We start from the raw sequence: 24582 nt of genomic DNA, 5'->3' as shown, positions 1-24582 counted from the left end.
AACGGATAAAGAAACACGAAACACCAAAAAATCGAAAGTTTTTCAAATTTCCATTCCAAAACTGCCCATAACATAAGGTTCTATAGATTTTCGCAAAGTTGTCGAAATTTTTGTAAATAAAAACAATTCAGAAAATTTAAAAATCTGATTTGCGATGCATTTTCCAACTTTGTTTTTTACTTCTTTTTCAAGCTCTGGCTGAAAATTAATGAAGGGAAGCGGTTCGTTCTGATTACATGGGTCCTAGAATGACGCTTAGATTGCTGATATTATTGTTTACAGCGATTAAGCTTATTTTTCTGAGTACAATGACCCTTTGTACGACCACAAAGAATTTAAAATGGATTTTTAAATCAATTTTAAAAAATTACCCTCGCGGTCCTTCTTGACAGAAAAGGTCCTGCTTGACAGCTCGTTCCAAGGGGACCATAGTTGACCCATCGAAAAAATGTTGTCCTGTCATTTTTTTTTTTTTGCAATAGAGAGCCTATATGGAGAGACGAAATGTCACTCTCAGGGTGCCAATCGAACTGTCAAATTGGGGTTCCAATCGAGCAACAAGACCATGCAAGAATAAGGTCGGAATCAATGTAAAATAAATTTGACCAAAAAACGAGATTTATAACCATCACAATTACTGGAAAACTGTTGTTTATAAAAATCTAGTAGTTTTTGTTATGTTTGTGCTTGTTTGGTACAAAAAACGTACCGTAGGTGACATGAAACAACAACTTTTTCAACCCTTAAATTGTAACGACTTTGGGTGTTTGAAATTTCTCCCAGATCATTTCATTTCCCTATGTAGGTCCCTATTTTTTTACCGTTGTACATAAAAATTGACATAGATCTTTAGTACCCAATTCAAATAAACTACCCCCCCCCAGGGGTAAAAAAAACCAATTTTTTTCCTTACGTTATAAAAAAAAAAACGCTTCCTAACATTGCTTCTTGAGGAAAAAAAGACCAATAACGTCAAATATCACAAGCTTTATGAATGCAAAATATTATTGAATAAAAGATTATTTTTAAATGATGAATATGAAAATCATACAAATTATTATTTCATGTTTTCAAAAGAATTCAAAAAGCAATGCCAAAAGCAAGCTCAAGGTAAAACTCACCTATCTATTTTTCAGTACTGTTTGTCTGTGGTACAGCTGTCTTGCGATCATTAGTTCAAAATATCAATTTTATTCGAACAAACATTTGTTTACGGTAATAAATCCGATGTTTAACACCTGTTTAATTTTATTTTTATTTTTTTGCGATTTGATGAACACAGATGAATGCAAATATGCTTCTTTTGAAATTTGAAAAATTGGTATAAATTTTGTGATGCTTATTTAAAGCACTATTTTTCGAGAGAAAAAACGTCCCTCTTCTGACTTCTAAATAACAATAAAAGACTATCCATAAAAGACGCAACATTGGAGAATACAATTGTAATGTGGCCCAGAGGGTGACATTGGGCCAAATCTAGTTCACACGATGACCCCACATAAAAAAATATGGTCAAATTCAACAAGAACAATTACTTTCAGCTGTTTAATTAACAGGAGATGTTCTAGAAACGTGATTTTTCAGCAAGTTTGTTTAACATGTTCTCTTAATAAACATTCCCAAAGAATTCAGTTTTATCGATAAGTTTTGAGGGTTTGCGACAACTGAAAAAAAAACTTTTGTCACGCCGACTGACAATAATCATTAACCATAAATTATTCAAATCTTTAAAAAAATATAGCAAAAACCCATTCAAAAGAAATTTAGCAAACAATTTTCAAAAGTTCCAGAATGTTTGCTTCAATTTGACACTGAATCTTTGATATTACTTTGAGCTCAAAACAAGTTGTACAATGTACATATACCGTCATCAGGGGAGACATTGGGTCTCAGGGGTGAGGGTCGTACAAAAATGCTGAAATTTGTATGACCTAATTTCACCCTCCATACTCAATGTCACCCCTGATGACGGTAATAAAAAAAATCGTTTCAAAACCAGAAAAAAAATTTACTCAATCAAGGTTAGAGTTAACTCGTTGATACTCGAGGATGAAATTGGTAATTCATTTATTTTCATTCTTTAAAAAAAAATGCATTGCGTGGTTAAGTAATACATTTTCTGAATCAATCCGATGAAATTTGTAGTAAATTGAGCTTCCCAGTATTTTTTCCGAACAATCCAATACGCTTATAATACGCCGAAGAACAGTTCGACTTGTTGAGCGAGGTTTTACAACATGTTTCCATATTATTGGCACACTAAGGGACCATCCATAAATCACTTTAGGAGGGGGAGGGATTTGACGATTTTTCCACAAAAGTGTCCTTGTGGTTTATGGGTCGCTTAGAAAATTTTATCAAGAAATGGACGAGTTTTCAGTTTGAATATGTTTTAAACCTAATTTTGGATTTGATACTGAAACAGGATCATTTTTTTTATTTCTGTTGAAAATACATTAACCTGTATTTTACATTCTCAAACCTACCCTTTTTACACTTAGGCAAAGGCCAAATGACATTAAGATATCAAATAATGTAGATATGCTAAAATTGTAATGGATTCGTATATTTATAACAATTTTTAAATAACTTGAATCTTTAGTCCTGAAAGACAATCATTAACAATATAACATTTTTTCAAAAGGAAAACGACAAAGAAAAAAAGTCTAATCCTATCGCAGCAGTGAAGAAGACACAGTGACAACAAAAGTAAACATGTGCACCAAACTCAGCAAACCTACCCCACCCCACGGTAGCTAGAGGTTTCAACCCACCGAATAACCACCGCGCGTGAACCACCCACAAAAGCCAACCCACAGCAGTAAACAACACAACATCACCCCCGACATAACAGCAAAATAATAGCAGCAGAACCAGACAAATGTACGCCAGGGTGGTACCAACGAAAGAGAACCAAAGCTTTAGTGTGGCCTGCAATGACTGGTCGGGGTTGGTTGTTAAGGGCAGTACAAGAGGAGGAGGAGAAAGAAACGGACGGCGGCGGAGAAGCAGATCAAGAACAACAGAAAGGACGACGACGCCGGTGCTGGTGGATGCAAAATTTAATTTAATACCGAACAAAGCACCGCGAGCAACGAGTACGGCCAGAAACAGCTGGATCAGCACAAGTAGCAGCAGCAGGAGTCGAGGCATAACGATGAGGAACTTCATCGGAATGCTTTTGGGATTACTTACAATATCAGGTAATTTGAGAATGCTTTTGTCTTTTGGAATACGGACAGGGGGGCTGGGTCCTCTGGGGACATAAAAGAGGAGGGAGAGGGGGAGGCAAAACAGATCCACCTTTCATTTCTCTTGGATATCGGACACGGTGTGCTGGAATTTAAACTTTTAAATTACAAATTTGAATCATATTTTATTTAATTTTCCTGCTAATTAACCAAATTTTGAACAAAAAAAAATCTATTTGGGAAATTCAACATCTTAAAGAAATAAACTTTTGACACACCGCAAATTAAACCCAAAAGCACGTAGACAATTCGTGGCGTAATTTCGGAGGGCACAGCACATCGAAGATGAGCGTCACACAGAGACACAGCGAACCCTCATAAGTCCCCCAGCTTGCGATCTGCACGCAGGGTTTACCTGGAAATTCGGAGCACAATAAAAGGGGTTTTCCGAGGTCTGTTCCATTAAAACCACGAGGCAGGGAAAAGTCAGTGGAAAGGGCAGAGGGGAATGACGAATCCGATGCCTTACTCTTGTGCCTCCTTTTGCAAGGCTGTACGAGAGTCAAAAGTCCCGGTGGAATTGAAATTGGAAGACTAATTTGTTAGCTGATAGCACGCTCTCGAAAGCCACCGTCGAGACGCGCTGGCTTTCAAGTGGATGCGGTACACGTGGGACAATTGCGACGCCGGCATCAAGTGGGATTATTAGAGGCGAAAGGTTTTCTTCCGGTGGTGGTGGTTGAGGAAGGCGTGGGTGGATTAATCTTTGATCGTGTGATGGAAGTATCAGGTTTAATTGTGGAACACGATAGTTTGGGAGGTGAATTCAAACATTGCCCTTTGTACCTAATTTTTTTTTGTTTCATTGATTGTTGAAAATCATGCAAATAAATGATCAAAATAAGTTTAATACATTTTAACGTTTCCTAGATTAAAGACAAAGAAAATCAGCAAAAATTTGCCAGAAATTTAAACAATAATTTAACGAATAAGATCAAAATGTTTTGTAATTGGCGTACAGTGAAATTTCGTTTTTTTTTTGCCGTGAAAATCACTAGCCCTAGTTATGATTAGGACATTGCAGACAAAAAAATATTGAAAATTTATCACAAAAGGTTGAATTCCACAAATACATATTTTTATTTTCGAAGTTTATAAATATGTGTTGCAAGACCAAAAAAGGCATAGTTCGCAATAGACTTTGAGATAGCACAAAATTTTAAACTGGAGATATGAATTGATATGAATTTAAAAAAAAAATCATGAGACAATTTTTTTTACAAAATGCTTTACAATTTTTTGCAAAATGTTTAACCATTTTTTTGCAATTAAAATTTACTTAACACATTTTTCGAAAAGTGCATCGTTTTCAAAACACAAGCGGGTTGAGGGATATTTTTTGAAAAAAATGCTCAGTTTTTTAGGAAAATACTTTATGAAATAAAACTCAATATATTTAAAATTACAAAAATATTAATTTTACCCTTTAAAAAAAATTATTTGATCCTAAAATTTCAAAATTATTTTTATTGAAAAGAGCAGACAATTTTACAAATGTTTCAATCTTCAAAAATTTCAATCAATCCAAAAGTTTCCAAGATATTACGAGTTGTAAAATAAGGTGTATTCGATAAAACTGAAAAATCTTGTTTTTTCACAAAACTCAAACTGTAAAGGCTTTATTAGGGCTTCCAGTATTATGGCAAGCAAAGTAAAAAAAAAGAAAATTGTATAATAAAAATTGCAGCTCTTTGAAAACAGTTTTGTTTTGACAAGTTTGCTTTTTTCATGAAGTGTTTTTCCCACTTAATTGCCTGAATTTTTGGAAACGGAAAACTTTGTCAACAACTGTGTCTAAATTTAGTTTTGCAACTAAAAATGATTTTTAATAAAATTTCAGCAAGTTTTTTTCCAAAAATCTTTTTTTTAATCATATTTCCGGTACAAAACATTGCACCATCCTAAAGTCTAGAGCAAAAAATCCCTTTGTAACCCTCTAAAACACATAAAAAACATTTTAAAATTCAAAAATACGTACTTAGGGGACTCATCTTTTAGTGTTAAAAAGTCTATTAAAAATCGAGATTTTTTCCGTGAGTCTTTTTTCAGAAAAGTACAACTTGAACTTTTTTCTTAGACGTAAGGATTGCATGATAAAGTTTCGTAAAATATAACACTGATTTTCTATTGGACCATTGCAAGACATATTTCAATTTTCCATCCACTTTGAAATTTCCCTCAAAAAAGAGGGGCTAAGAAGACAAAAGAATAAAAAGTAACAAAAAAAATATTTGTGTTTTGTTGCAATTATTAGTTTCGTAAATATCAAAGTAATGCAAAAAAAAAAATTGTTTTTGCAAAAAAAAACATCGGTGCTAAACACATATTATTTAAAATTGTTTGAAGATGACCAAATTTCATGAAAATTTAAAATTTTTATTTTTATATTTTTGCCTTTGATTTGAAGAGCCAATAGAAGGGGAGGCACATAAACTTTAAATTGTTTTTACAAAGCCCTTAAGACTTAATATGTTTTTAATATTTTGAATTTTAGGACCACGTATCAAAAAACGTAAAACATATTTTCATAAATGAATTTATATTTTATGTCCTTCGACTCGCACCAAGTCAAGAGATAAACTTTTAAAATCGTTTTCAACGGCCTAACTGCAATGATATATTAGACATTTTGTGATACATTGTGTTGCAAAATTTCGTAAATCAAGCTTGAAATTTGGAATTTAGTAAATTTTATCCAAAAAATGTAACAAAATTTAAAACATGTCTAATAATTAGTGCGTCCATCCCGGGAATTTCCGAATCCCGGGAATTTCCGAATCCCGGGAAATTTTTAATTTGACCCGAGAATTCCCGAAATTGAAAAAATCAAATTTTGGTCTGGAAATTTAGATTTAGTTGTATAAGTAGATAAACAAATGAATATATAGTAATCGATAAGAATTTTAAAGCATTCAAATTTGCAATCGGAATAATCAGCATTCATTTAGGAAAAATGCTAAAATTTTATTTTAAGCTTTAAATATTTTCTATTTAATTTTGTATATTGATAAAAGGCTGGGTATTATATTTACGAAATTTATTGATTTTAATTTTTAAAATATTTTTCATCAAACACCGCCCATATTTATGGGGCAAATCAGGACAAGACCGAGCCACGTAGCCCAGTGGTAACGCTTCCGCCTCGCAAGCGGTAGATCGGGGTTCAAATCCCGGCTCGGGCCAACACAACTGGTGATCTTTTCTCTTCTGGAATCGATTGCTTAGTAAAGGGAAGGTAGTGTATCGTCACAAACTGGACCTGGTGTCGTACCTTAGGGAGGCGCCCTATGGAATGTTAACATTAACCTTAACATGTTGACATTAAGTTGAGAATGCAACTGCCACTGAACCCGCTTTGTAAATGCCGGCCCCGATACTCTTCAAGGGTGTTCCCCTCAGGAACTGGGAAAGATTTACTTTTTTTTACTTAAATCAGGACAAATGTAACTAATAAAGACAGCTATTTAAGCCAATTTTTTGCATAATGTTTTGAATGACTTCGGTTAAAACAGGAATAGAACAAAACAATGAGTACACCGATTTCCAAATTTCTTGCTCTAAAATCTCCTCTATTTATTCAGACTGCTGTCCCGATTTTCCCCAGTTGGAGGTAGTAACTTAAAGATAATTTGTAAAATATAAAACATGAAATTCTTAACTTGATTTTTACCATTTCGAAGAAATTCTTCAAGCTTTAGTCATGTCATATAAAAAATATATAAAAGAAAAAACGTCATGCTTCTAATTCCCGGACGCTTCGATTCCCGGACAGCTCATCTTGTTTTGTCAATTATTTGGGTATAAAGTTGTCTAAAACATGTCAAAACTGTTTTATATGATGAATTCCAATATCAACTTTCAATTCAAATTTGTTTGGATGTTGTAGTCATTGCCAAAACAATTAAATTAAATTAAAAGATAAGTTTACCCAAAAATTTGCAACATTTCACTGAAATATTTCATAGACGTCCGAAGCACCGGGAAGGCAAAGCAGAAATTAATTGTTCTAATTTTCTTAAATTTTAGCATTTTTTTATACAAAATACCGATTGATTCGATGATAACAGCTTATGTGTGACCTAAAGAATAACATACACTAAAATTTCAGTCCAAATTTGTGCGAATCATAAGCAAAATCGAGTGTCCGCAATTCGAATCAAAAGTGACCGGATTTAGAATCAGCTTTCATCAGTGTCCGGGATTCGAAGCACAACAAGTCATATTAATTTTCAAATTCTGATGATGGATGATTAGAAAAGACATTTTGCATGCATTCTCTAAAAATTTACTGTTTATACTACATCCTTATGATATTTCTACATTTACAACTTATTACATGATTTTTTGCCAGCTATAACAAAAATTATATGCTACTATGTGTCCGGATTTCGAATCATGACGTTAATTTATAAAAGACTTATTAAATTTAAATCCCACTAGAATAAAAAAAAATTAGTTCATCTAATCCTTTTTACAACCAAAAAAAGGTGCAGGTGGTTATGTTACACATGACCAGTATGACAAAGAACTTTGCAAGATGATTGTTGAAATTTTCGATAAGAATGTCCGGTCCAAATTTCCCCATGATTCCCTTATAATTACATAAGACAACTCTTTTGTGAATAGTTTTAAGACATAATATCAACGTCCTATCGAACAAAGGGGACGGAAATTGCAAATGGAGCTGCAATAGAAATCAAGGTGAAATCAATCGACTTTCCCTCACCACTCGAAAGTTATCAAGATGCGGAAATGTTTTTGCAAGGCTGTTGCAAGCAATTGGCGGCAGCAAAGTAAATTTCAACAGCAAACATTAAAACTGCCCTTTCAAGGGCTCTAATTGAATTCGAAATAGTTATTCTATATTTCCAGAAACAGAATTTCACCGCGGCACAATAAAAAGGCAATCGCAGTAATCGATTTATTACTTCCTGCGTAAAATAAGCGATTTATTTTAACTGCGTAACTTCAGATAATGGTCAGATGCATGTGCAGTATCAAAAACCATAAAGTTTGATACCCATATTGCCCTAACTCTTATGGTTCGGCAAATGTCCCCTCATCGGAACATCCGCGAGGCCTCCGGCCACTCCAGATTGTGGCCAATACTTCCGAAATTTCAAATTTCGTGTCCAGTATCAAAAACCATAAAGTTTGATACCCATATTGCCCCAACTCTTTTGGTTCGGCAAATGTCCCCCTTCGGAACATCCGCGGGGCCTCCAGCCACTCCGGATTGCGGTCACGACTGCCGAAATGTTAAATTTCATGTCCAGTATCAAAAACCATAAACTTTATCGCAACCACAACCAACTTGACCCAAAGGGAACTGGTTCTCGATCAACACGGAGACCCCTTCTTGATGCCGTTAACCGGAGCCTTCCGGGATCAGCAGCTTGACCACATCGGTCCCTAACGTTCTTCCTTGATGGCCTGCAGCGACAATCCGTCTCGTTCCTGCGACGGCCCGAGCCATTTCGGCGACCTCTCCACGTCGTTGACCGGGGGAAATTTCTGCTGTCCCTTCTGATTCTGCAACTGCCACTCGATGTTGACTCCTCGGCTGTCAGAAAATTATGAGCTTGAGTGGAGATGATTTTAGATACATCAATCTCACGTCTCTCGGAGAGGATGATCGGGAAAGGTTTGTTCAACCAATCAGCGTGAAGGAAAAGGAGGGAAGTCTGCGAAGAGGGAAATCGCCACGTAACGATTTCGCTTCGCAAAAAATTGGGTTCCGATCTTTTTATTCATTCTCTTTACACATACTACACACCACCTAGAGCACCAAACAGTGCGTTGCAAGTGTATTTGTAGCAAGAAAGCGCCATCACTGTGGATTTGCTCGTGTGTGTGTGTGTGTAGTTAACCACACTAATATCGAAAATCGATTTTCCCCAAGATCGATCGGATGAGCAAACTCGTGAAGGGTAGTTGCACGGCAGAAACCAGGCGCACACAAATGAAGCTCCCCAGCCCGCGTTTGTGTGTATGCGTTGATAATTTGGTGCTCTTTCAAGCCCCAAACTTGCCACTCGATTTCCCTTCCGCACACACAAACACTCACTACCGTACCCAACCAGATTTTTAAAGAATACTCTTTCGTGTGAATTGGCCCTGAAAAGGGCCATTTTAACGTCCTATGACGATGATGACGATGATAAAACCATGCGATGATGACACTCCAAGTTGCCGGCAATTTTCCCTCCCGCGCCTGCTCTGCCTCTCTTTCCAATTTTTCAATTCTCTCCTTCCTCTCGGCGGCTCTGCTGTGCTGCTGCTGCTTCTCGATCCTCGTCGTGCAAAGCTTCGGACTCGTTTGAGCTTCAACCGGCGGCACGGCGCTCTTTTATAACCTCGCTTGGCTGTGACGGCTCGACGCTTTCGAAGCAGTGGCAGAGAGCAAAATTTGCTAAGTGCTAGATACTTGAATCTGATTAAGGACCCAAGGTAGGCCGGGAAGTTGTGTTGTTCTTCTTCCGTGCTACATTTTTGAACATGTTGCGCAACATTTTGATTGACGTAGTGATGTTACGAATACATAAACAGCACATTTACGTTTCCCATTGAATACTTTTTTTTCAAATAATTTCACCAGACATTTTCAAAAACAGCCCGTACTTTATTACTCAACATTTAGGTTATCTGGTTTGAGTTCAGCTTATTGGTAACTAATTATACATTCTCAATATTCTACCAATGCCATATTGGCCACCATTTCAGATTACCAATAATCAGATAAACCAAATTGATTCGATTCTGCAAAGTGAAATTCTGACAACGATTTCGAGTTCGGTGGTGTAGTGGTAAGCGTGGTTGCCTCTCACCCCAGATAGCCTGGGTTTGATCCTAGTCGGCTCAGTTGCATTTTTCGAGACGAGATTTGTCTGATCACGCCTTCCGTCGGATGGGGAGTAAATGTAGGTCGCGGCCTAACCCAGGGGCAGTCCAGGTTTAGAAGTCGTTTGGATTGACTCACAGATTCAAGCCTTCGGACACCTATTTTCGAGTAGGAATCTTGCAAAAAAAGAATTCTAAGACCATGGTGTAGAGCGAACAATTTATTTATTTATTTGATATTTTTTGAAATAATTTTGGAAGTCTGCATCATGGCCAGCCCGAAAAGGCACTTGTATAGGGGTAATTCTTCGTCAACTCACACGAAATCGGAAAAGTTGACTCGACCCCCCTTCGATTTGCGTGAAACTTTGATCTAAGGGATAATTTTTGTTCCTGATCACGAATAAGAGCTACATTTTTCGATATCTCGTGGCGGAGGGACCCCTTAGGACAAAGTTTCACGCAAATCTAAGAGGGGTCGGGGCAACTGCTGTGTGAGGTGGCGGAGAATTACCCATAAGGGAATTTTGGATAAAGTAATTTCTTGATGAAAATAAGTGTGATGAAAATGTTTCCCATAAGGAGGGTAAAAAAGCAAAATTATTATGCAAGTTCGCAATTCGGTAAACGGTTGCAATAAAACAAGCAAATACAAATAACAACAATCAAACTACGACGGTTTGACAACATTTTTTAGTCACTTAAATTGACACTTTTTAGTTTGACACTCTTTTCACTGAAAAAGTATGGTTTGATAATAATAGTGAGTTCCATTAAAAAGTGACAGTTCGTTGCTTTTTAGTTTTGTTTGACTTAGTCCAACCAACGGGGTACAAACTAAAAAGTGTCAAACAAAATAGTGACCAACCACCGGAGGTACTATTATACGCTGCGCAGCACAGCAGCGACAGCACGCTTGTTGATGCCACAAAGAGATTCATAGGGTGATTGTTGTATAAGTGAACTATGTAGAGTTGATTTTTTTATTTCAACAAGAAGATATATTTACAAAATATTTGTTATTGTTGGGAAAGTAATTGTAAAACATTAGGCTAAAATTTGTTTTACAGCAAAAATTCTCGAAATATATTGTTTAATATCTTTATTATATGATTTCACATCAAAAATAATGTAAAATTGTTTTTGTTTATTCCAGCAAATTTCAAAGCCTATTAAAAGAAAAACAAACTCTTAGAAAATGAATGTTTGTTATATGAGAGACATAAGTAACATTACCCTATCGCTCTCGGCGTGGATCCTTGCTGGTTTGTTTGTGCTGCAGCGTGCATCAAAACACACACAACAATGTGTTTTGTTGCACGAACCAACACGAACTTTGAACATACGCGCATGCTACAAAATGCTGGGTGATTTGAAAACATTGACTAATATTATTGTTTTAATACATCTAATCGTTATGCTAGGTTTCCAATCATGTAAAAAAATCGCCGTTCAGAGGGAAATGATCGAAAATCTTTTTTTTTTTGAGGCTCACAATGTTGTATGAGGTCCCCTAATATACCAAAAGATTATGATCCTCGATAAATTTGAAAGAAAATAATATTGTTTTGTTCATGTGGAGGTAAAATATATTTTCCTGTTTGGTAAAAATCCAAATTAGGGATGGAATTGAATTTGAACTTCAAGCGTCGATTTAAAAAATGTCAATCAATGAGATTTGTAAAATGCACTGTAACTCTGTAATATCTAGCGATGAAAACTTTACTTTTAAAAATCTAACAAACATGCATGTTGCACATTGTAATTTCACTTATATTCAAAATATGTTGAAATAAGCTAAAACCAAAAAAATCAAAACAGAAAAATGAATTTTGATTATTTGCATTATGTTTATGTTAATTTTTTTATATTCACAGATTTCAGCTATAACAAATGTATTGTTCAGTTGTTGGCTGAAACTTTTTTGGTGGGTTCGGTATGCCCAAAGAAGCCGTTTTGCATCATTAGTTTGTCCATATTATTTTCCATACAAATTTGGCAGCTGTCCATACAAAAATGATAGCTGAAAGTTCAGAAATCTTTATCTTTTGAAGAAATTTTTTTAATCGATTTGGTTTCTTCGGCTCAGTTTTAGGTATGGATAAGGACTACACTGAAAAAAAAATAGATACACGGTAAAAAAAAACAATGATGATTTTTAATTTCACTTTTTGTCACTAAAACGTGATTTGCAAAAAATACTATTTTTTTTCTGATATGTTTTAGAGTACATCAAATGCCAACTTTTCAGAAAATATCCAGAATGGGCAAAAAATCTTAGACCGAGTTATGAATTTTTGAATCAACACTGATTATTTAAAAATATCGAAAAATAGAATGAAATATAAAATATAAAAAAGAATTAGCAATCAAAAAGTACTTTAGTGAAATTTTGATAAAGTACACCGTTTTCAAATTATTGCCATTTTTAGGTAACTTCTTGAAAAATAGTCGCAGTTTTTCACTTTTTTTAAAATTAGTGCCCATGTTTGCTCACTTAAAAAAAAATATTTTTGAAGAGCTGAGAAAATTCTCTATGTTTTGATTATTTGAACCTTTTTGATACGACCCTATGTTGTCGAGATATTGCCATACAAAATTTAAAAAGAGGAAAATTTATGTTTTCTAATTCTCACTCTGTTTGAGCGACCCACCAATTTCTAATGTCGATATCTCAGCAACTAATGCTCCGATTTTCAATGTTGAAATGTGAAACATTCGTGAAATGTTCCGATCTTTTCGAAAACAAAATGTTTTCATTTTTTTTCAAATTAAGACACACATTTCAAAAGGGCGTATGTTTGGCCCTTTTAAAATAAATAATAAGTCTTGATTTGAAAAATATTGAAAACATTATTTTCGAAAAGATCGCAAAATTTCACGAATGTTTCACATTTGAACATTGAAAATTGGAGCATTATTTGCTGAGATATAGACATTAGAAAATTGTGGGTTGTTTGGGAAAGACTTAGAATACATCAATTTTCTTGTTTTTAAATTTTTGTATGGCAATATCTCAGCAACTAAAGGTCGTATAAACAAAGATCAAAAAAGCAAAAATATAGAGAATTTTCTAAGCTTTTCGATTTTTTTTTTCAAAAGTGGGCAAACATGTGCACTTATTAAAAAAAAATGGAAAACTGCGATTATCTTTAAAAAAGTTACCTAAAAATGACTATAACTTGAAAACGGTGCACTTTATCAAAATTTCACTGGAGTACTTTTTGATTTTACATCGAAAAATGAGGTTTTTTTAGCGACCAATGCTTCGAATTTTTTTTTTTGAAAAATCAGTATTGATTCAAAAATTAATAACTCGGTCAAAGATTTTTTGCACAACCTGGAAATTTCTTAAAAGTTGGCATTTGATGTCCCCTAAACGAGTTTTTTTGCAAATCAAGTTTTAGTGACAAAAAGTGAAATTAAAAATCACCATAATTTTTTTACCGTGTATCATATTTTTTCAGTGTAGTCCATATCCATACCTAACACTTTTCTGAAGACACCAAAACGATCAAAAAATTCCTTCAAAAGATACAGATTTTTGAACTTTCAGCTTGTTTGTTTGGACAGCTGCCAAATTTGTATGGAAAATTATATGGACAAACTAATGAATACAATTATTTTTGTATTTCGTAATTTAAATATTTCTGTATCTCGAAGCCGTTGCATCGTATCAAAATGTGGTCAAAGACAAACTTGTAGGAAATTTGACTGGCTTTCCGAAAAAAATACACAGAAAGAAAAAAACACGCCAATTTAATGAGATTTTTTGATTTTTAAGTTTAAAATTCAAATTTTAAGGTGAGCCCACGATTTTTTTTCGTTCAAAATTTTTGTGAAAATAGCCTAAGATGTTACAAAAAGACTCACGAAAAATGCAGCATGGAGCAGCTCAACAAAAAAATACAAAAATGATTTACTGAAACTGTTTTTTCAAAAGTGCTCTAAACATAAAAATTTTCAAAAACCGAACACACGAGTCGATTCTCCAGACAATTTTACATTAAAGTCTCCATATTGACCATTGTCCTAAGTCAAATCCTTGTGAAGTAACAGGGATCTTAAAAATAAAAATGTTGAAAAAATAGGTTTTTTGATGGTTTTTGGCAATTTCTTTGTGACAGAATTGATTTTTCAGTCTCGAAAGTATTTTTACCGGAAAGCTCGTCCAATTTCCCATAAGTTTGTCTTTGGCCACATTTTAATTGGATGTATAGGCTCACAGATATAAGGCTAACAGATATAAGAAATACAAAAAAAAATCGAATGACCGTAATCTCAATAATAATAGTTTCTTTTCGAGTAGAAAAGTTAAATTATTAGTACAGTTGTTGGTTTTATTTTAATAAATCATACAGGGGATTTTTAAAAAGGTGTTCAGATCATTTTCCTACTTTTTAATCAAATTTGAATAACTTGAAAACTTTAAAAAGCGATGTTACAAATATTGTTGGCTTAGACTCTTTTGAAGCAAATAAATATATTTATATATTACTCTCTTGGTTTCGTGAGCAGCAAAGAATTATATTGTTGATAACTGTTAAAATCATTGAGTTAAAATAATCAAACAAATTTCAAGTTGTTACTTGTATAGTTTTGTCCATACGCTTCAAAATCAGATAAGTGTAAAACACTCATCAAATTTGTTTTTTTTTTAATAAGGGCGAGGATGTCCACAAAATCTCATTTCCCTCAAAGAGAGCTTAACATGCCAAATTTAATCCTAGAAATATATACCTTCTCTCGAGAAGTTATCAATTGATCGCAGTTGAAAGGTTTCCAAATCTCTCAATTTAAAATGATGTCTGGAAGATAGTCCAATACTCAACAATAGTTAAATGGAGTAAAAATGCAACCGACAGGATTCAAACCACACAGCACACAAAAAGAGGACTGCGCCTTAGCCCACACGGCTATCAGACCGTCGAATTGATGATTTTTTTTCACGAGTTTCTCACCGTTCAAAAATGCATGAACGCAAAAATATGTATAAGAGTAGTTCTCTACGATTCCTCAGTTTTTTTTATTTAGATGAAACTTTATCCATGCATCATTTGATTTTCCATACAAGTCTCCATACAGTTTTGGGAGCTGGTCATACAAAATGGGTGTGTAAATGTATGTCTTGAGAAGGAGTTTTTATCGATTTGTTGTCTTCGGGAAAGTTGTAGGTTATGATTATCACTAAAAGTAAAATTTCCAAAATACGTATTTTTTAATTTTCGATTTTTTTTATATGTTTTCGGGGACTTTAAAAGAGATCTTCTGAGCCATAGTGCGTGATGGTGCAAAAACAGGTTATGGAAAAAAATATTTATAATTAATTAATTATTGAATTATCAAATTTGCAACCGAAAAGTACTATTCAATTCTCAATGAATGTCTCATTGATGACTACTTTACCCTAAAGTACTTTTGGATTGCCAATTTGATTTTGCTTTAAAAATGATTTTTAATAATTATTTTGTCCAGGTTTTCGATATTTAAAAAAAATATATCTTCAAAACCAGATTTTTGCACCATCACGCACTATGGCTTAGAAATTGTCTTTTTTAGTCCCCTAAAACTTTTAAAAAATATTTAAAAAAATACGTATTTTGGGAATTTTACTTTTCGTGATAAAAAATTGAATAAACAAAAAATCGATTTTTCTGAAAAGTCCTAATCATAACCTACAACTTTGCCGAAGACACCAAATCGATCAGAAAATCCCTTCTCAAGATACAGAATTTCTTACATTTAAATACCCTTTTGTATGACCAGCCTCCAAAATTGTATGGAGATTGGCATGAAAAACGAATGATGCAAAATTGCTTTTTTTGACATAGGGTTTCATCCAAATAAAAAAAAAAGAAAAGTCGATTTGCGAAATCGTAGGGAACCGCTCATAAACTAAATTTTTAAACAAATAAAGACTTGCTTTTGTTAAAAATAAATGGAAAGGAAGGGCGAAAAAAAAAATCCAAATTGTTTTTAACTGCTTATGTTTGAAAATATTCTAACGCTGACAGAAATACATTTTAAAATTATTTTTGATAAATTTAATCGATGATGCAATTTTCCCAATAAGTCTTCTGTATTTTTTATCATTCGATGAAATCGTTAGGCTCCAAATTATTATTTCGGACGAATAAACTTCATCAAAACGTCCATAGCGCGAAACAACATTTAGTAAAAAAAAATCCGCTGAAAAATTATGAATGCATTTAAAAATATATAATTTTTCAATCAATAAATAAACTTCTTGTCTGAAAGTAGGTTTCTTGAAACATTCTGTTTTTCTTAATTTTATTATTTTTTTTTATTTTGAAAAATACATCAAAACAACTTTTACTCAAAAGATTTTGGATGTCGATGTTGTACAGAGGTATAATGTTTGGGGGGGGGATGCTCGAAATTATCATCAAACCAGCCAACAACAATATGAAATCAAATAGGTCTGAAGCAATTTTTTCAGAGTTTATTACGCTTTCCTTTAAAAATGTTTAAAAAAAATTAGGGGCCAGCGAATTATTATTATTTTATTCTTTTATATTTTGAAATCGTGGCTTGAAATATTACTTTTTATTCTACTTCCCCTCTCCCCAGTCACGAAATATTTTAGTAAAGCTGGTTCTACCAGAATCATGCTAGAATCGTGGAACATTTATGCTTGAATGCTGTAAGAATTTCCAGCTCTGTGAGAACTATGCTAGAACTCTGCTAGACTGGGCCCCTTTGCGATCTTTACTTGTGTCGAGGGACATAAACTTCTAAATAATATTTACATCAGCCTAATACACTTTTATAAAATTTCTTGATTTAGGCATCTTCATTTTGTCCCTAGACAACTCATCGATCAGACAATTTGTTCTGTAGATATATCCTAATTTCTTGGAAAATTTTATAAAAAAATTGTTCAGTAAAACAAATTATTGCAAAACTTATTGCAAACATTTTCAAGATAACTCTTAATATTTTTTTGTACGAGAAGCAAATAGTTTATGTAAAGGTCATTTCCGTATTCTAAAGACTGGTTTTCTAAACATATTTAATGTTTTGAGAATCTTAAAAGTTATGAAATGCATGCATCATCCCGCATCCGTTTGCAACACAACAAGCAAGCACACTTCACTACCACCACGCTTCATGCTCGTTTGGCCCAGCACAACTACTATCATGCGCAGCAAAAACAAACGTGGTAGACGCCCCGCAGAAAGGAAATAGAGTAATACTCAAACCGATGACTTCTTTTACAAAATATTGATTTGAGTTCTGAAGCTTTATTGAAATACAATATTGAACTTTTTTGTTTTATACGCACAGCAATAAAATCTAATCAAATTTGTGAAAGAATCGAATGATGAATTGAGCAGATTTCAACGAAAAATGAAATATAAAATCGTAATCGATTGTACACAAATTTCAAAACTAAAAAAAACGAACAAAACATTTTAGTAAAATGAATAAGATGTTTGTAAAAGTTACCATTCATAAATTGGTTACAGTAGATACCCTATTGCTGTCTGCATGGCTGCTTGCTTGCTGCTAGCTTGCTTTGTTGTTGTTGTAGCGTACAACGTATGTATGACACGCGCGTGTTGCACGCGTGTTGCATGATGTCGAATGGTTTGAAAATATTGAAAATATTTATTTAGAAAATTGCTTCTAATTACCATACTAAGCCTCAAATCTAATGAAACTAAACGCCGTTCCAGAGGGAATTGACTTGCGAAGCTTGCTTGTACTTGATTTGGGCTCTCGGTATGGCATTGTGCCTCCACGCTTTACCAGAAGTTCGTCAAATCCACAAAATTTTATAAAATGCTAAGTTTTGGTAACATATGAGAACACCATATTCAACTTATCAATCTCAATCGTGGCGGAAAATCTTCGTTAGACATCCCCCAAGAGAACAAACTATAAATTAGATTGATAGGTGTTGTAGTTTTCGAGAAATTAGCATGTTAGTGAAAAAATAATTTGGGAGCCATTTTCGGCTACCTTGCGCCCTTAATGTGTTCGGGAAAGGTTGCGCTCAACCAATCAGCGACCGGGATTTTCCCGGTCTGAATTTTTATTTTTCATCTTAACTTTTGAATACTTTAACAAAGTTTTATCAACTTTGTGAGGTAGTCTACTTGCAATTTAAGACTTCCCCTTTCGTTTGGTGGATAAAGCATGCAGATTGCTTGAATTGGGTGGAAGATATAAGCGTTTAAACGATTACACAAATCGTTACACTTTCGCTTCGCGAAATTTTGGATTGACATCCGTAGACAGTGCCCTTAGGACAAAGTTCTTTGTCAAAATTATTTTTTGATTTCTTTTAATCTATATAAAAACTGTCGTCCTTGGTGAAATTAAATTGTAGATTATCCAATTAATATTAATGAGCTAATTTTATAACTTGAAGCTTGAAAACCATAACAAAAATAATGAAAACAAAGATTTTTCCCGGGAATTCCCGGGATTTAAAAAAAATCCCGTTTCCCGGGAAATTCAAAACCCGGAAAAATTGAGCGCCCTACTCATGATGTTCAAGTGACCACGCGTTTCCATCAAACAAATAAATGCCACATAATTTCAGTGGACGCGCATTGTACATAACTGGGTTTTTTCAAAGGTCCAATTATAATTAGCTATTGGGTTTCTTTATGTTTATAGGACCTTTTTGTATAAAACTCTAGATTTGTACTAAAATTTCATTCGACAGGATAGACAGTAATTATGAGACGTGTAAGTGAACACCTACCGTCGTCATCACAACATTGTCAACATCTCTCCACTCAAGTTCTCCCACTAGATGCTGGTGACGATTATGGTGATGGTTATGGGTGTGTGACGATATTGTTACGTGGAAGTACCTTCCTGACATCCCGTTCGCTGTGCGCTGTAGTCAAAATTTATGCAGCCCCCGGCAGATTCCCACCATAATATCTGCTCTGGTACCCAATTATGGGTAATCTTCGCTCAAACACGTATGAAACAGGAGGGTAATTTGACAATTTGCTGCCACTTTTTTTTCGATGAATTGTTTAAATTAATTTTTAGAAGGAACAATCACTTCATCATTGGTTATAATCCTATGATATACCCCTGTTATTCTCAAACGTGGGAATTCCGATAAAAAAACTTTAATGCACCCGTGCTAAACGAGTTATCAACCACAAACTCACACTAAAGTGTGAGCGGCCTCAAACTTGTCCAAGTCATTCAAGCAAAGTCGGTGGAGGTGCGGTGGGGGAAGTCTCTTTATGACACCTTTGATGCAGCATAACTTACATTCGAGCGCGAGTTTGTTCTTCGCTTCTTCGTGGTCGTTGCCATAAAGGTAGCGCAGGTAGACAAGAGTGCTGTGAAACGATATTTGAAGATGGCACCAGGAGATTGGCACTTCTATTGCGCTCTGGGTGCGAAAGTTTTGCAACTTTTTCTTGGCCTGCCCCCTTAAGAGGATAGGGTGGTAGATGATGGGTTTTAACGAGCTGCGCTCTTCCACCTCCAGCTTGATGAAATGCTCTGATTGGCTTCATTATACAATTTACGACCGCGCCGTGGTCGAGCGTTTTTTGATGGGCGCCGCACAACTTTGTGGCACTCTCTCTAGTAAAACTATGTTGCAATTGCAGTTCTAGGGTTTGATGTTGGAGAGGGGAGAAAAAAATAATTTTCTGGTGCTTTCTATAAACATTATTTATTTTACATACCATGCCAAATATTTTAGTGGAAATGTTAAAACCAAGGGTTTCCAGCAAGGCCTCAGACTGGCAAGTAATTAATAATTACTTTGATTTTTAGCTGGTAATAAGGTTATTCTTTAATTACTTAGTAATTCATGGTAATTAGAGAAATTTAAAGTAATTAATTTGTAATTAAAGTAATTTTTGAGTAAATAAAGTATTTTTTTTTAATTGTACTTTTTGAACGAAACTGTTTACTTTTTATATATAATCTATTATAACAGTATTTTATTAATTTCAAATAAGAGTGAAACATAAAGATTAAAAAAAAACTGATTCTGTATATAGAATGCTTTATTCACCATAGTTCTCTTTTAAAACTCTCCTAAAATTTATTTTTATCATGCTGTTTAACGAAGCTAACAAAAAAAGGCCATGATATAAGAGGGTGACGATTCTCGAGATTTTCAATTTCCCGGGAATCGAGAGTTGAATTTGGTCATTTCCCGGCAATCCCCGGGACCCGAGAGTTTTTTTTTCTATGCCAATAGTGGAAATAACTTAAAAGTAAATGTTATAATATTGTTTCTTTTCAATCAACTAAGTGACATTTGATTTATACCTACATACTGATTCTAAGAAACGTTAACTTTAGTATCCTCCTTATCTGAGGAACTACATCTACCTTATGATTTTTATTTTCTGAATCAGCAAATACAAGACCGTTTCTTGTGCTTTTTGGAACTCAAACTTAAAGTGTTAACGAATCTTTATTCGCACTGAATGATTTTTCAAATTTCACAAGCTTGTTGCATGAACTTCTTATAAAATTTTTGTAAAGTAAAAAAAATAGCTAACATATAATTTCTCTATACTGGAATGTTCGTAATTTGAGAAACAACGACTCACACAACAATTGAAACATGTTTTTTCCCCTTTTTAAGGTCAACTGTAAATATTCATTGAAGAAATATTTACAGTTATCAGGAAAATCCGAATGTTAACAATTGGTGGACCCTAACTTTACAATGATTTACAGAGTATTTTTTTTCCAAAATATAATTGATTATTGAGGTTGACGTGAAACACAAAATGACTTATTGGCATCAATAAAGGAAATTACCTTGATACAGTGAAATTGCCCTAAGAACTTAAATTTAATTAAATTAAAAAAATACAGATTTTAAGGAGTGCTATACTCGAGAGAGGAAATGGAAATTTTACTTATTTTGAAAAAGCTTTTCAGCCTTAGAAATAATAAATAAAAATAATTTTAAAAAAATGGATTTCATTTCTTGGGTTCAACTGCTAAGTATCCTTCCAAATATGTGCTGGGACCCAATTTTTTTTGGATTCTCTAAATTAAAGTTGTTGGTATTTTGACAAGTTAAATTTTAAACTTTCTGAATAAGAAGATCAGAGAAGCATTGCATTGGTTTATTCTAACTTGGACATCGAACATTGAACTTCCAATGTTCTACACAATTTAAAGTTTTTCAAATAACTTTCTGATCAGTTTATATAATTTTGCTTCAATATTTATAAATATAAAATTTTCCGGGAGTCTTGACCGAATTTCCCGAAAATCGAGAGGTCTCAAAATGCTCGATTTCCCGGGAATTCCCGCTCGTCACTCTCATTATATTACCCAGTGAAAAATGTTTTGTGAATCCGAAATCTATTCATTTCTATTAAGTAATTATAAAAATATGTTTTTTTTTTGCAAGAACTACATTAGAATTAATCAATTTTATATGTTTTTCTTTCTAATAGGCAGTCAAAATGTACTTAATTATCATTAAAAAATCAAGTGATGGCCTTTTAAAAATCAGTAAAAATAAAAATATGTTTTTTTTTCTATTTTTTTATCATCTGCAGAAATTGACAGTCCTGTAATATCTTTCTATTAAGAGCTAAGATATTTTCCCGAAAAATTTCACAATATTACTGAGACAAATGTTTCAATGGTAAAAATCAAACTCAGTGAAATTAAATTGGACTAATATTCAGATGCAGAAATTAAATCCAATGTAAATGTCACGTTCCTCATTATCCGTATTTTCAGTAACAGATTTTTTAGCATGCAAAGTAATGTCAAACCAATGTTTGAAAAACGTTGTAAAACTTAACGTTATTTCGATGAATTTCACAATTTTAAAGAAGAGCATTTTTTCAAACAACTTCTATATTTTAACGGCATTCGACTTTGTAAGCTGAAAATATCATTAAAATTCATATTTTAAAGTACAACAGAACAGTATATTTTTGCTGTTGTGACAAACATGACAAAAAACGTAAGTCAACTTAAATAATCTTCTTTTGAAATTGATTGATAAAGGTTCGGTGGATTGAAACGTAAACAAAATGGAATTTCGAATCAGATAATGAACAGGTTAAATTGGCCATGAAACAATTATTATTGTTCATATCCAGAGTTTTTTTTAAAAAGGTCCTATAAGCGATTGTGTTTCATATGTTTATAGGTCCTATTAAAAAAAATCTAGATATAAATTGAGCTACTTATTTTTTACCGAAAAATGGTATAATTAAATACTAATGTCAATTTCACAATAAAATAAAAAATTCCAAATTTCAAACCAATTAACTCGCTGTATGATATCATGTAAACATCACTCAAAGTTTCAGCACCCTCTAGTGGGGGGCATTTTTGACGTTTGATCGCCTATAGCTATTTTCAATAAAAATTGTACGTGAAATTCACAATATCCAGAGTGGTACAAAAAAGTAATCATCATAATTTATGAAAGAACTGTTGCTATTTAAAAATAATTTAGTTTAGAACCGTAGAAATGAACACTTAAATTCAAATTAAATGTTTGTTATCGTAGTAAAAAAAAAAATCAAGTAATTTGTGTAAGTAGTCATTTTGGACCAGTAGTTTGAGTAATTAATTGGCAGATTGGCAAGTAAAAACTGCTTCTGGAAACCCTTGGTTAAAACGGCAACATTTGTACTGTTGCAATTCTTTCACCGATTTGAATTTAATATCTATTTTAAAATGTCGATTTTTTTGATACACTGATACACTTGTAAATAAATAACGCACACATTTTAATCAAACTTTACTCCCCTTCTCCACCCCTTCACAGAATCCCTTGCGCTGCGTCTAACTACCGTCCGCATCCCAACGTACAAGATGCGCGGAGAATCGGCCCTGCTCGAGTGCCAGTACGAACTCAACGCTCGCCAGCAGTCCCACAGCGGTCGTGGTCACCACAGCGGCGGCGGCAGCCACAACCAACATCACCAATCGTCACGTGGCCGTACGCGAAACGACTCCTCCGGGGGTTTCAAGTACGCGTACCACGACGATTATTACGCAGACACCGACGGCGGCGGCGGCGGCACTGAAGAGCGGTTGTATTCCATCAAGTGGTACAAGGACAACGAAGAGTTCTACCGGTACGTGCCGTCGGCCGTGCAGCCCATCAAGAGCTACAAAATCGACGGCATTCGGGTCGATCCAAACCACTCGGACGGCTCGAAGGTCCAGCTGCGGGGGTTGACCCTCAAATCGTCCGGCGTGTACCGGTGCGAGATATCGGCCGAGGCGCCCAACTTCGACTCGGTCCAAGGTGAAGGCCGAATGGATGTGATATGTAAGTGTTTGTGTGTGTGTGTTTGTGTGTGTGTAGTGTGATGAGTACATTCCACCGCCGCGGTGTGACTACAATGTTGAACGCATTCCAGATGTCCCCCGGGAAGGGCCGCACATCAACGGCAGCGAACGGAGGTCGTACCACATCGGCGAAACGATAGAACTCAACTGTACCTCCGGCCGGTCCTATCCGGCGTCGACGCTCCAGTGGCACCTCAACGACCAGCCCGTCACGGACCCGGCCAGCATCGTGCAGTACCCGCGGGTGGTCAATCAGCACGGGTTGATTACGAGCTACCTCGGGCTCAGCATGGTGGTCCAGCCCCAGCACTACATCGACGGCCTGATGCGGATCAAATGCGTGGCCAGTCTGTCGCCGGTGCTGTGGCGGAACGGCAAGGAAAGCATCGTCCAGTGGGAACAACCCGGTCTCGATAATCGAGTGGCCATGCTGCTCGGTGAGTTGCTTTTGCCGTGAATTATTGCTTTTAATTAGGTTATTGATTGGTTGAGCTCTGGCCAAATTGGAGAAGATCGTTTCAAATGTGCTGGATTATGTGCAACTAAACGATATTGTTGACATTTATGCCTGTTAATATTGACGATTTTATATATTTTATGGGGTTTGTATGAAATTTGTCCACGACATCTAAAAAAAAGTGTCCACGTATTTGTGGATGGTCCCAATCGCCGATACAGACGATAACTCGTTTTTAAAATCTTTCTTAAACTGACTGAATCCATCAATATCATGTTGAATTAAAAAAAAAACTAACTTAATCCACCTATGTGGTTGGAGCCTTCTTCACTCATTACCAACAATGACTGATTTGATGGGGTTGTACACAAATTTCATCTATTTTTAGATCCGGAGTAAAAAAGTACATAAATATCACTTAAGTGACCATATCTCGAGACAGGGTTGCCAGATCTTCAATGTTTTAGACTCGTTGGAAAGGTCTTTTGATAACCTATCCAACGATGTGTCGGATGATGGATCCGGACATTGTTTACATACATTTAAATGAGATCCGGCTACAAAAAAAAGTACATAAATATCACATAAGTGGTCAGAACTCGAGACAGGGTTGCCAGATCTTCAATGTTTTAGACTCGTTGGAAAGGTCTTTTGATAACCTATCCAACGATGGGTCGGATGGTGAATCCGGACATAGTTTACATACATTTAAGTGAGATCCGGATATAT

At 34.7% G+C, this 24582-nt stretch overlaps 1 protein-coding gene across 5 annotated transcripts in view; it reads left to right on the top strand.

Annotated features, from left to right (window-relative positions):
- The window catches only part of LOC6038982, a 38631-nt gene that overhangs the window by 9070 nt on the left and 4979 nt on the right, over window positions 1-24582 (top strand). For 2 of the 5 annotated variants that reach the window (XM_038263361.1, XM_038263362.1), the window contains exons 2-4: window positions 2645-3203; window positions 22867-23376; window positions 23468-23833. In XM_038263361.1, the coding sequence (XP_038119289.1) occupies window positions 2882-3203; window positions 22867-23376; window positions 23468-23833 (1198 nt within the window). In that variant the 5' untranslated portion in view covers window positions 2645-2881. Of the gene's footprint in view, window positions 1-2602; window positions 3204-22866; window positions 23377-23467; window positions 23834-24582 lie in introns of all 5 variants that reach the window. The other 3 variants (XM_038263365.1, XM_038263364.1, XM_038263366.1) reach the window with 2 other exon arrangements.

Source organism: Culex quinquefasciatus, chromosome 3, assembly GCF_015732765.1.
Source record: "Culex quinquefasciatus strain JHB chromosome 3, VPISU_Cqui_1.0_pri_paternal, whole genome shotgun sequence".
Lineage (NCBI taxonomy): Eukaryota > Metazoa > Arthropoda > Insecta > Diptera > Culicidae > Culex > Culex quinquefasciatus.
The sequence above is the reverse complement of the archived record's forward strand: the minus strand, read 5'-3'. Positions and strand labels throughout refer to the sequence as shown.